The 13,909-nt window shown below is 39.3% G+C and overlaps 1 protein-coding gene across 2 annotated transcripts; it reads left to right on the plus strand.

Moving 5' to 3' along the window:
* Positions 1 to 5,443: 5,443 nt before the first annotated feature.
* LOC110504618 (C4b-binding protein alpha chain) lies at positions 5,444 to 11,938 on the plus strand. Of its 2 annotated transcripts, none has more exons than XM_021583378.3 (7): positions 5,444 to 5,704; positions 7,922 to 8,021; positions 8,346 to 8,419; positions 8,618 to 8,800; positions 9,068 to 9,247; positions 11,044 to 11,118; positions 11,749 to 11,938. In XM_021583378.3, exons 1-7 carry the CDS (start codon positions 5,623 to 5,625, stop codon positions 11,817 to 11,819), a joined length of 765 nt encoding a protein of 254 aa, XP_021439053.3. In that variant the 5' UTR covers positions 5,444 to 5,622; the 3' UTR covers positions 11,820 to 11,938. The 2 variants fall into 2 exon arrangements, 1 of the variants encoding a protein (XP_021439053.3); XR_016491776.1 differs by having other exon boundaries at positions 5,570 to 5,704; positions 10,805 to 11,118.
* The last annotated feature ends 1,971 nt before the right edge of the window (positions 11,939 to 13,909 follow it).

A 13,909-nucleotide genomic window follows, 5' to 3' on the forward strand; every position in this document is an offset into this window, starting at 1 on the left:
TTATAATGACAGCCTACCCTGGACAGACACGGACGATGTGCACCGCCCTATGGGACTCCCAATCATGTGCAGCCTGGATTCGAACAAGGGACTGTAGTGATGCCTCTTGCACTGAGATGCAGTGCCTTAGAACTCTTCGCCACTCGGGGGCTTCAAATAATGTCCAATCAATTGCATTCACCACAGGTTAGCTCCAATCAAGTTGTAGAAACAACTCAAGGATGATCAATGGAAACAGGATGCACTTGAGCTCGCTTTAGAGTCTCATAGCAAAGGGTCTGAATACTTCTGTAAATTAGGTATTTCTGTTTTTTATTTTTTTTATGCATTTGCAAACATTTCTAAAAACCTGTTATTCGTTTTTTCATTATGGGATATTGTGTGTAGATTGATGAGGAAGAACATGTATTTAATCAATTTTAGTTGTAAAGTATCAACATGTGGAAAAGTAAAGGGGTCTGAATACTTTCCAAATGCACACCAAACATACACTATTGGCAAGAGTTTTCGTTAAGAAAACATACACCAAACACCAGGGTTTCCGTTAGGAAAACATATATACCAAATACCAGGGTTTCCGTTAGGAAAACATATATACCAAATACCAGGGTTTCCGTTAGGAAAACATATATACCAAATACCAGGGTTTCCGTTAGGAAAATTTGGACTGGACAAGGGACTGGGATTTTAATATCATCAGACATTTGAGAAATGTACCTGTCATCCATTTTCATTTGGTGCGAAACCCATTAGGGCGTCCAACCACGCGACCAGAGCGTCAATAAATTAGGGATATTGGCGAAATGAGTCCCATTTATTCCTTGTGTTTCGATGTGTAGGATATGCTAAACTGTATAGCCTATTGTTCTATTGTTTTTTTTCCTTTATTTAAACAACAAATGTCCACCTCACGGCTCAGCAGTCTGAGATATAAGCAGTAAATGCAACAGGGCATTGCATGCATAAACGTGTAGGCTTAGGCGTCCACTGTATGATTTAAATATGAATCAAATTAATATAAACGAAGAGACGCTTAGTTTAAGCCTAGGCCCAGAGTGAGCGCGAGATAGAGATATGCCTGCGACATGCTATGACACCAACATGCATTTCTTTATGGCAGATGACTACTGCGTCTGGTATACAAATGTAGGGGACAGGAGGCTAATTCGTTATTTTTTTCGATCAGAATATTTTTAATAAAGATAAGCATTATATTGTTAGATTATAGGAGTAACTCTGTTAGGCCTAAAACATTATTCCTCACCTCAAATTAAACTGTAAGAGTCAGTGGGAGCACTGGAGTGCACTGCCTTCATATCACAGGCCAGCGGTATAATAGGGTAATAGCCACACCACACCAAACTTTCACAACATTTTCGAAACTTTATTAGGGTAATATCAAAGTAAGTCAATCCATTGTTTATATGGAAAATACAAGCATTGTATAATATTGTGGCAAACACAACAATACAGTTGTATGACACAATGAAAATTAAATAAAACACTTGCGAACGAACTGGTTTAAACCTTCACAGAAGTTTGAAAAGGCTGTATTGCAGCAATTACCAAGAAAAACTAGTGCCTACCATACCAAACAAATGACAGCAATAGACCCATTACAGTTATTTGACAAAAGGCCTACTTATAACCTATCTTAAACTAAATATGGAGCACACAATTAAAGGCCGATCAAACTTAATTTAACCAACAAAAGTGTCTCAACCGAATGAAACGAAACACATTTAGCATATTTAAAGAACTGGTTTAGATTAATAAATAGGCCTACAATACTAATAATGATGTACAATAATTATAGAACAGATTATTATTAATACGATTTTTTTTTACAAATACAATAAACGGCATCCTATCTAAATAGTAAGTTGCACAGAATCCTGCATTTTGCCATTTTTTGCCATTAAAAAAATATTCTGCTAACGTCTTCTATCATATAAATGACGGAGAATTGCAGGAAATGCATTTATAAAAGGCACATTTCCTTCCCCAGATCCTGCTAAAAAAAACTACGTGTGATAAACGTGTCTCCTCAACTGTATGCCACTACGCAAAGGCGGACATAGATACATGCAATGCTTTATTATAAATGGGCTTTTTTTTTTACCAAAGTGAAAAAAAATGTTGACAACAAATTGTCTTTCAGCCCAATCCCATTTAGCCCAATGTTCCAAAACCAAAGGAGCGAGCCACATGAGCCTGTCAGGAGACTGACTACATTACCCAAGAGTCTTCCTGGCAGTTGCTGAAGATCGTGTTTTAGTGTGACGTTGGTTATGTCGGTCTTGCGATGACTATCACTTGTCTCGGTGACACTTGGAGCAATGTGGAATACACCTGCCAGAGTATGTCATTTTACATGACTATCCATTCTATGCGTCACTAAGACTGCGTTTACTCAAGCAGCCGAAATTTGATCGTATGCCCAATTATTGACAAAAGAGCGGATCTGCATTAGGCTGCCTGTGTAAATGCAGCCATATCATTTTTGATGACTCGATGCCGATGTGACAATTGAGGTTTTAAACATTGTCCAGGGATATCCCGTGGCTCCCCTGGAGAAGTGATGAATGGTTGGTATGACCTCACAGAGGGGGTGGAGTTTGGAACCAGAGCAACAGCCAAGTGTGACAAAGGGTCAGTAGTACACACTCACAGAACAGGACCTTCTCACCAGTAGATGTACTAGTAGAGTTGTCCTACACTCACAGGACAGGACCTTCTCTCCCGTAGATGTACTAGTAGAGTTGTCCTACACTCACAGGACAGGACCTTCTCTCCCGTAGATGTACTAGTAGAGTTGTCCTACACTCACAGGACCGGACCTTCTCTCCCGTAGATGTACTAGTAGAGTTGTCCTACACTCACAGGACAGGACCTTCTCTCCCGTAGATGTACTAGTAGAGTTGTCCTACACTCACAGGACAGGACCTTCTCTCCCGTAGATGTACTATTGGAGTTGTCCTACACTCACAGGACAGGACCTTCTCTCCAGTAGATGTACTAGTAGAGTTGTCCTACACTCACAGGACAGGACCTTCTCTCCCGTAGATGTACTAGTAGAGTTGTCCTGCACTCACAGGACAGGACCTTCTCTCCAGTAGATGTACTATTGGAGTTGTCCTACACTCACAGGACAGGACCTTCTCTCCAGTAGATGTACTAGTAGAGTTGTCCTACACTCACAGGACAGGACCTTCTCTCCCGTAGATGTACTAGTAGAGTTGTCCTACACTCACAGGACAGGACCTTCTCTCCAATAGATGTACTAGTAGAGTTGTCCTGCACTCACAGGACAGGACCTTCTCTCCAGTAGATGTACTAGTAGAGTTGTCCTACACTCACAGGACAGGACCTTCTCTCCTGTAGATGTACTAGTAGAGTTGTCCTACACTCACAGGACAGGACCTTCTCTCCCGTAGATGTACTAGTAGAGTTGTCCTACACTCACAGGACAGGACCTTCTCTCCAATAGATGTACTAGTAGAGTTGTCCTACACTCACAGGACAGGACCTTCTCTCCCGTAGATGTACTATTGGAGTTGTCCTACACTCATAGGACAGGACCTTCTCTCCAGTAGATGTACTAGTAGAGTTGTCCTACACTCACAGGACAGGACATTCTCTCCCGTAGATGTACTAGTAGAGTTGTCCTACACTCAAAGGACAGGACCTTCTCTCCAATAGATGTACTAGTGGAGTTGTCCTGCACTCACAGGACAGGACCTTCTCTCCAGTAGATGTACTAGTAGAGTTGTCCTACACTCACAGGACAGGACCTTCTCTCCCGTAGATGTACTAGTAGAGTTGTCCTACACTCACAGGACAGGACCTTCTCTCCCGTAGATGTACTAGTAGAGTTGTCCTACACTCACAGGACAGGACCTTCTCTCCAGTAGATGTACTAGTAGAGTTGTCCTACACTCACAGGACAGGACCTTCTCTCCAATAGATGTACTAGTAGAGTTGTCCTGCACTCACAGGACAGGACCTTCTCTCCAGTAGATGTACTAGTAGAGTTGTCCTACACTCACAGGACAGGACCTTCTCTCCTGTAGATGTACTAGTAGAGTTGTCCTACACTCACAGGACAGGACCTTCTCTCCCGTAGATGTACTAGTAGAGTTGTCCTACACTCACAGGACAGGACCTTCTCTCCAATAGATGTACTAGTAGAGTTGTCCTACACTCACAGGACAGGACCTTCTCTCCCGTAGATGTACTATTGGAGTTGTCCTACACTCATAGGACAGGACCTTCTCTCCAGTAGATGTACTAGTAGAGTTGTCCTACACTCACAGGACAGGACATTCTCTCCTGTAGATGTACTAGTAGAGTTGTCCTACACTCAAAGGACAGGACCTTCTCTCCAATAGATGTACTAGTGGAGTTGTCCTGCACTCACAGGACAGGACCTTATCTCCAGTAGATGTACTAGTAGAGTTGTCCTACACTCACAGGACAGGACCTTCTCTCCCATAGATGTACTAGTAGAGTTGTCCTACACTCACAGGACAGGACCTTCTCTCCCGTAGATGTACTAGTAGAGTTGTCCTACACTTACAGGACAGGACCTTCTCTCCCGTAGATGTACTAGTAGAGTTGTCCTACACTCACAGGACAGGACCTTCTCTCCAGTAGATGTACTAGTAGAGTTGTCCTACACTCACAGGACAGGACCTTCTCTCCAGTAGATTTGTTGCATCATATTATAGCACAGCTAAAGGTCTTATATAGAACCCCAATCAACCCTTATTGTAAAAAAAAGAAGACTTTATTCTTATATGGCACTGCTAAATGTTCTATATAGAACTTTTTTTTTTTCAAAAAGAGGTGGGCAATAAATGAAGTGAAAGAACCTGTTCTGGTTATTTAGAACCTGTTTTCTGTCTTCTGTCTTCTATTTGAGTTGAATATTCTGTCCTTGTTTTCAGACATTACATTGTGGGTTCCAAAGTACGGAATTGCATGGCATCAGGGTGGTCTGGCAGAGTCGCTATCTGTGAAGGTCAGTGACTGATGTGAAAGGGCACATGCACACACACACACACATTCAGGGCTGTCCTTCAGCACACTTGTTTGATGTTGGATTTTTGCCCAGCTCTGCAAGCCGCCAATGCAAGCATGTGGACTGGGTAAAGAACACTGTAGGTGATGTCCCATGGGCTGCTCTATTTAAGTCCTCCAGCATCCAGAAATAGAGATGTCTGTGAACAGTTGGAGGTTGATGATCCAACTTGCTTTATTTATTTATTTTATTTAACCAGGCAAGTCAGTTAAGAACAAATTCTTATTTTCAATGACGGCCTAGGAACAGTTCTGCCTGATCAGGGGCAGAACAACAGATTTGTACCTTGTCAGCTCGGGGATTTGAACGTGCAACCTTCCGGTTACTAGTCCAACGCTCTAACCACCTGCTACCTGCTACGTGTGTGTGTGTGTGTGCGTGTGTGTGTGTGTGTGTGTGGGTTTGTTTGTTGTTCTCAGTTGTGTTTGTCATATTGAGTCATGGCCAGTGAGTGAGGACAAAACAACTATATATATACAGTGCCTCAGTATCTCACTGTTTCAGCTTGGTTTCACTCAGGAGAAGAAGGTATTACCAGGATGCAGATCTGCAGGGATGCATGTTTTTTATTTTTAACAATATGTCTCGTTTACCTTACGTTTGAGGTTGAAACTTTTCAAGGTAAAGTCACTTTTCCATATTTTGCCAGTCATGTTCTTACTGTGCATTGGAATGTTTATGTTTCTTTGACCAAAAGGTCGTAATTTTCAAAACAAACAAATATTGACCAACGAAGGAGGGAGCCACATGAGCCTGTCAGGAGACTACATTACCCAAGAGTCTTTCCCGGCGGGGTCGAAAGTTGTTTTCAAGTTGGTTATGTCGGATTTGCGATGACCATCACCTGTCTCGGTGAAACCTGGGAAAATGTGACATCTACCTGCCGGAGCATGTCATTTACATGACTATTCATTTCATGTGACACGAAGGCTGCGTTTACACAGGCAGCCTAAAATACCTGAGCTGATTTGTCAAAATACCAATAATAGTAAACAAGTATCTGCATTAGGCTGCCTGTGTAAACGGAGCCGTAAAATATACATGACTGGAAGTGACTATTGTCACTTTACACACGGTCTATTTGAATCTCCTAATGTACTTTATATTTAACACACTGTCTATTTGAATCTCCTAATGTACTTTATATTTAACACACTGTCTATTTGAATCTCCTAATGTACTTTATATTTAACACACTGTCTATTTGAATCTCCTAATGTACTTTATATTTAACACACTGTCTATTTGAATCTCCTAATGTACTTTATATTTAGCACACTGTCTATGACAGTGGTCACCAACCGTTTCGATCGCGATCGACTGGTTAATCTTTAAGACATTCTTAGTCGATCACCAAACATTTCTGTAAAAACCCAACGATAAAGCCTTGTGTTGCTATTTTCTGTCGGTAGCTGCACTTGATTCAGCAGCCTTAGCGCCAGGAAGGCAAAGTGTTTCCATTTAAACAATGTCATGCGTCTGAAGGTGGATATCCACCTACCTGGTAGACCCAGCGAGCCAATCATGTGCACCTGTAGGCCAACCGCTAGCCAATCAGATAGCTCAGATCACCGTGTCTGCACTGTTTCTTCGAGCCAGACTGTCAAAATAAGCACTAAACGCACAGCAAAGTTGATACTGTGAGATTTAAAAACCATTAAACCATTACAACAGAGATACACAATGAATACAGCAAAGAGCTGCTCTTCTTATAAGTCAGTTCCTGTTTCCAGTTGTTATTCAGCACTGTCAACACTCTTTAAAAAGCATTGCTGTTCTTATAAGTCAGTTCCTGTTTCCAGTTGTTATTCAGCACTGTCAACACTCTTTAAAAAGCATTGCAGCTGCAATGAACGATAAGCTTGCGTTGTTATTTTTAGCGGCTTGTGTCCTTTTTAATATCGAGGAATATTTCGCTCTCTCTGGTCATAGAAGTAACATGAATGGGTGAATGGGACAGACATAAAGCAGTGCAACTGGAGTTTCGTCATCAGCTGGAAGACTGTGTCCCTTTTTCTCAGTTCGGGAGAGCGAAGGGGCGGTGAGTCGGGTGAGAGGCAGGCTCGTCGCTGCTACCTCCATCACTCAGACTGACCATTAGATACAGGCCATCAGTCCAGTAAAACATATATAAATAAATATATATTTACAGTACCAGTTAAAAGTTTGGACACACCGACTCATTCAAGGGTTTTTCTTTATTTTCACTATTTTCTACATGGTAGAATAATAGACATCACAACTATGAAATAACACATATCATGTAGTAACAAAAACGTGTTAAACAAATCAAAATATATTTTATATTTGAGATTCTTTAAAGTAGCCACCATTGCCTTGATGACAGCTTTGCACACTCTTGGCTTCATGAGGAATGCTTTTCCAAGGTCATCTGATGCAGCACTCCATCACTCTCTTTCTTGGTCAATATGCAGTGATAACGTATTGGGCCAATCGCCTACTGCACAAACCTTATTGATAAATAACTATTTTTAATTGGTTCATGTTCATATGCTTATGTTTTTTACGTCACGTGACTCACAAAGTGATCTTGACTCAGAAAAGGATGTTGACCACTGGTCTATGAGAATCTCCAAATGTACTTTATAATTAACACATTGACTATGAGAATATTGCAATGTACTTTACATTAAACACATTGTCTATGAGAATATCTTAATGTACTTTACATTAAACACACTGTCTATGAGAATCTTTATAATGCATGCCAATCTCTAATCATAACTACAGGATGAGCAGAGTTATGTATTTGTTATCATTTATCATTTTATCAATCTAAACTTATGATTCTGTTGTCGTGTTATCATGTCTGTCCAGGGAAATCCTGTGGCTCCCCTGGCGAAGTGATGAATGGCAGGTATGACCTCACAGAGGGTGTGGAGTTCGGAGCCAGAGTAACAGCCCAGTGTGACAAAGGGTCAGTAGTACACACTCACAGAACAGGACCTTCTCACCAGTAGGTTTCTTGCATCATATTATAGCGCAGTTAAAAAAAAGGTTAAATAAAAAAAACATATAAATATATATTATAGCACAACAAAATATTATATTTAGAACCCCAATGAACCCTTATTGTAAAAAAAGACTTGCTTCTCATATGGCACCGCTAAATGCTCTATATAGAACTCGTAATTTACATTCTTGTTCAATAATAGGCGATATATATGAAAGACGTGGTTAGCTACTGTATAACCTTTTTTCTGTCTTCTATTTGAGTTGAATATTCTGTCCTTGTTTTCAGACATTACATTGTGGGTTCCAAAGTACGGAATTGCATGGCATCAGGGTGGTCTGGCAGAGTCGCTATCTGTGAAGGTCAGACTCACACACACACATACACTCACACTCACACTCACACACACACACACACACAGACACGCACACGCAGACGCACACACGCACACAGACGCACGCACACACACGCACGCACACACACAACCAATAACTGATTGATAAAAAAAATGAATGTGAACACACCATTATTTATTTATTCATATATTTTTGATGTTGCAGTGGTGAAGTGTGGAGCGCCTCCTGTTGTTGCCAATGGAAGTCTGTTGTACAGAGCTGAAGAGTCGTATGCCTACAGAGAGGTGGTGGAGTATCAGTGTGACAGGCAACTGACTCTGGATGGACCCAGGTTCTTACACTGCTCTGAAACAGGACAGTTTGAGCCAAATCCACCTAAATGTATCGGTATGTTTCAGAACATAACATAGAAGGTGTTACTAAATAAATAATCAACTATTCCATTATGCTTTAAAAAAATCACAGATTGACCAATTGATTGATCAATTGAATTACTGATTGATTGCATGATAGATTTTTTAATTGGCTGATTGGTTGATTAATTGGTATATTCCTATTGGTTCATCATCAAAGACCTACATTTAATTGTAGGTAAAACATGAATTGGATATGTTACACATGGTGATGTTGTAGGTCCTATTTCTTGTATCCTAGACATAACTTGTCCAACACCTAACATCGATAAAGCTTTCCGCGTAGAGGGACGTATGCCTCCATACAAATACAAGTCTTTCATCAGATATGAATGTGAAAAAGGATATGAAATGGAAGGTGAATCAGGTCTTACCTGTGAAATAGACAGCCGCTGGTCAGCATCATACCCAACATGCAAAGGTAAGATGCATTGTGCACACATGATTTAATAGGTCTGTCTTGTCTAACTTGGATTGGTTCATAGGTCTGTCTTGTCTAACTTGGATTGGTTCATAGATAAGTGTTTTATTATGAAAGAACTATTGTGATCCATTTAGATTGTTTATTTTAAATCACATGTCCTTGTCTTAGAACACTATGACATAAGCCCTTATCTTAGTTATTAGAACACTATGACATAAGCCCTTATCTTAGTTATTAGATCACGATGACATAATGGACTTGTCTTAGTTATTAGAACACTATGACATAATGAACTTGTCTTAGTTATTAGAACACTATGACATAATGGACTTGTCTTAGTTATTAGAACACTATGACATAATGGACTTGTCTTAGTTATTAGATCACGATGACATAATGGACTTGTCTTAGTTATTAGAACACTATGACATAATGAACTTGTCTTAGTTATTAGAACACTATGACATAATGGACTTGTCTTAGTTATTAGAACACTATGACATAATGGACTTGTCTTAGTTATTAGATCACGATGACATAATGGACTTGTCTTAGTTATTAGATCACGATGACATAATGGACTTGTCTTAGTTATTAGAACACTATGACATAATGAACTTGTCTTAGTTATTAGAACACTATGACATAATGGACTTGTCCTAGTTATTAGAACACTATGACATAATGGACTTGTCTTAGTTATTAGATCACGATGACATAATGGACTTGTCTTAGTTATTAGAACACTATTACATAATGGACTTGTCTTAGTTATTAGATCACGATGACATAATGGACTTGTCTTAGTTATTAGAACACTATGACATAATGGACTTGTCTTAGTTATTAGAACACTATGACATAAGCCCTTGTCTTAGTTATTAGATCACGATGACATAATGGACTTGTCTTAGTTATTAGAACACTATTACATAATGGACTTGTCTTAGTTATTAGATCACGATGACATAATGGACTTGTCTTAGTTATTAGAACACTATGACATAAGCCCTTGTCTTAGTTATTAGATCACGATGACATAATGGACTTGTCTTAGTTATTAGAACACTATTACATAATGGACTTGTCTTAGTTATTAGAACACTATTACATAATGGACTTGTCTTAGTTATTAGAACACTATGACATAATGGACTTGTCTTAGTTATTAGAACACTATGACATAATGGACTTGTCTTAGTTATTAGATCACGATGACATAATGGACTTGTCTTAGTTATTAGAACACTATTACATAATGGACTTGTCTTAGTTATTAGAACACTATGACATAATGAACTTGTCTTAGTTATTAGAACACTATGACATAATGGACTTGTCTTAGTTATTAGAACACTATGACATAATGGACTTGTCTTAGTTATTAGAACACTATGACATAATGGACTTGTCTTAGTTATTAGAACACTTTGACATAATGGACTAGTCCTAGGTATTAGAACATTATCACATAACCTCTGGTCTTAGTTATTAGAACACTATCAAATAATTGTAACCCTATTATAAGATTGTCTCCTTGTGTTTATGTTTCAGCACTTGCTGACCGGATGTTCGACATAATGGTTTCATATCATATAATTGTTTCAAGAATGGTGGATATTTATTCAGAATTAGTATCGTCTTACAATGAAAGCAGAGAGAACAGGACCTTGAACTAGTTACCTGTTCCAAGACATGGAAGGAGGAGATGCGGTCTGCTCTGCTGTTATTGCAAGACACCCGACGAACATCTGAAAAACTAATTTCTATGACAACTTATGTTTGCATTATAGTGTCAAAAGACAGCAACCCTGAAACTGAAAATGATTTTTTTCCCAAGATTGGAGATGAAATCAAAGGTGGACTCAGTAAGTCATTGGGTGGTTTATAAGTAACTATTTGCATAGCTGTATGCACAACTGTTTTCAAGTTATCTCTGTAGGTTATTTTTGTAAGTTATCTCTGTAGGTTATCTCTGTAGGTATTCTCTGTAGATAGTCACTGTAGGTTATCACTGTAGGTATTCTATATAGGTTATCTCTGTAGGTTTTCTTTGTAGGTTTTCTCTGTAGGTATTCTCTGTAGGTATTCTCTGTAGGTATTCTCTGTAGGTTTTCTCTGTAGGTTTTCTCTGTAGGTATTCTCTGTAGGTATTCTCTATAGGTATTCTCTGTAGGTTTTCTCTGTAGGTATTCTCTGTAGGTTTTCTCTGTAGGTATTCTCTGTAGGTATTCTCTATAGGTATTCTCTGTAGGTTTTCTCTGTAGGTATTCTCTGTAGGTTTTCTCTGTAGGTATTCTCTGTAGATTTTCACTGTAGGTTCTCTCTGTAGGATATGTCTTTATGTTAAATATGTAGGTTATATTGTGCTGTGAAGCCTAGGGTGGTTCATTCAGATTATTCAATTGTTTTGTATTGTATTGTTTTTCATTCTATTGAGGTGTAATTTTTATGGTGTCAATCCAACTTTTTACATTCCGCAACTTCCTTTTTTTCAGACAAATTATTTAACTGGGTTTCCAACAAAATCCCGAAGGTAGAACTCATGCTCCCCTGGATGAGGAAATGACAGATTTAGACTAAAAAACTATTAAACTCATCACATTGGGAAGGACGTTCAGGACATCAAAATGAACCTTTACACATGTAGCTTTTACAGTAGTAACAATACATGTCTTCTGAAAAGTAGCTTGACTTCTGGTATCATTCCATACTTCATGAGCCAGACACTTTTCTCCCTCTCTACCACTAGAGGTCAGCAAAGTATTCACTTGAGCTTTACATAGCCACATAATATATATGGACTTGAGCTTTACATACCCACATAATATATATGGACTTGAGCTTTACATACCCACATAATATATATGGACTTGAGCTTTACATACCCACATAATATATATGGACTTGAGCTTTACTTACCCACATAATATATATGGACTTGAGCTTTACATACCCACATAATATATATGGACTTGAGCTTTATATACCCACATAATATATATGGACTTGAGCTTTACTTACCCACATAATATATATGGACTTGAGCTTTACTTACCCACATAATATATATGGAGAGAGCGTGAGAGTGTGCATGTTTCTAACCCCTATGTGTGTGTGTGTGTGTGTGTGTGTGTGTGTGTGTGTGTGTGTGTGTGTGTGTGTGTGTGTGTGTGTGTGTGTGTGTGTGTGTGTGTGTGTGTGTTTCAGAATTTCCATCAATCCTATGTGGGTAAATTATTTTGTTCACATTGTCATTCCAGAACATTTTTCTTGTTTGTTTTGAGCCTGTTGATAGTTGTATAGTGAGTCTGCCAGAAAAAGCTTACAACATTGTGGCATCTTCTGCTTTCATATGAAGGAACTAAACCAACCGCTGCTGACATAGGCTACATCCCTAATGACACCATATTCCCTTTATAGTGCACTACTTTTGACCTGGGTCCATATGGCTATGATTAACAGTAGGGAACAGGGTGCCATGTGGGATGCACCCTTACTGTACAGGCAATGTTGGACAGCAGGTTACTTTGGGATGCACCCCTTGTCTATGGGCTAGGCTGGCTGGAGTTTCCATTCATGTGACATGGAATTCCTGGCTGAAATTCACAACATAGATTCCCAAGTCATGTTGATCTATTCAACCAGTTTATAGGTGCATGTCCAGATTCTACCAGTTTATAGGAGGTACATGTCCAGATTCTAACAGTTTATAGGTACATGGACAGATTCTACCAGTTTATAGGTACATGGTCAGATTCTACCAGTTTATAGGTACATGGTCAGATTCTACCAGTTTATAGGAACATGTAACAGCTTTCCTCCTCCTCTGAGGAGGAGTAGCGAGAAGGATCGGAGGACCAATGCGCAGCGTGGTAAGTATCCATAACGTTTATTTACAGACATAAACTGAACACTACAAAACAAGAAACGTGAAATGAACGAAACCGAAACAATACCGTGTGGCAACAAACACTCACACGGAAAACAAACACCCACAACTCAAAAGTGAAACCTAGGCTACCTAAGTATGATTCTCAATCAGAGACAACTAACGACACCTGCCTCTGATTGAGAACCATACTAGGCCGAACTCAAAAACCAACATAGAAAAACACACATAGACTGCCCAACTCACGCCCTGACCATACTAAATAAAGACAAAACAAAGGAAATAAAGGTCAGAACGTGACAGTATAGTTGAAGTCGGAAGTTTACATTCACCTTAGCCAAATATATTAAACTCAGTTTTTCACAATTCCTGACATTTAATCCTAGTAAAATGTCCCTGTCTTAGGTCAGTTAGGATCACCACTTTATTTTAAGAATGCGAAATGTCAGAATAATAGTACAGATAATGATTTATTTCAGCTTTTATTTCTTTCATCACATTCCCATTGAGTCAGAAGTTTACATACACTAAATTAATATTTGGTAGCATTCCCGTTAAATTGTTTAACTTGGGTCAAACGATTCGGGTAGCCTTCCACAAGCTTCCCACAATAAGTTGAGTGAAATTTGGCCCATTCCTCCTGACAGAGCTGGTGTAACTGAATCAGGTTTGTAAGGCCTCCTTGCTCGCACACACTTTTTCAGTTCTGCCAACAAATTTTCTCTGGGATTGAGGTCAGGGCTTTGTGATGGCCACTCCAATACCTT

This window comes from Oncorhynchus mykiss, chromosome 25 (assembly GCF_057628025.1).
Source record: "Oncorhynchus mykiss isolate SJ-2025 chromosome 25, ASM5762802v1, whole genome shotgun sequence".
Lineage (NCBI taxonomy): Eukaryota > Metazoa > Chordata > Actinopteri > Salmoniformes > Salmonidae > Oncorhynchus > Oncorhynchus mykiss.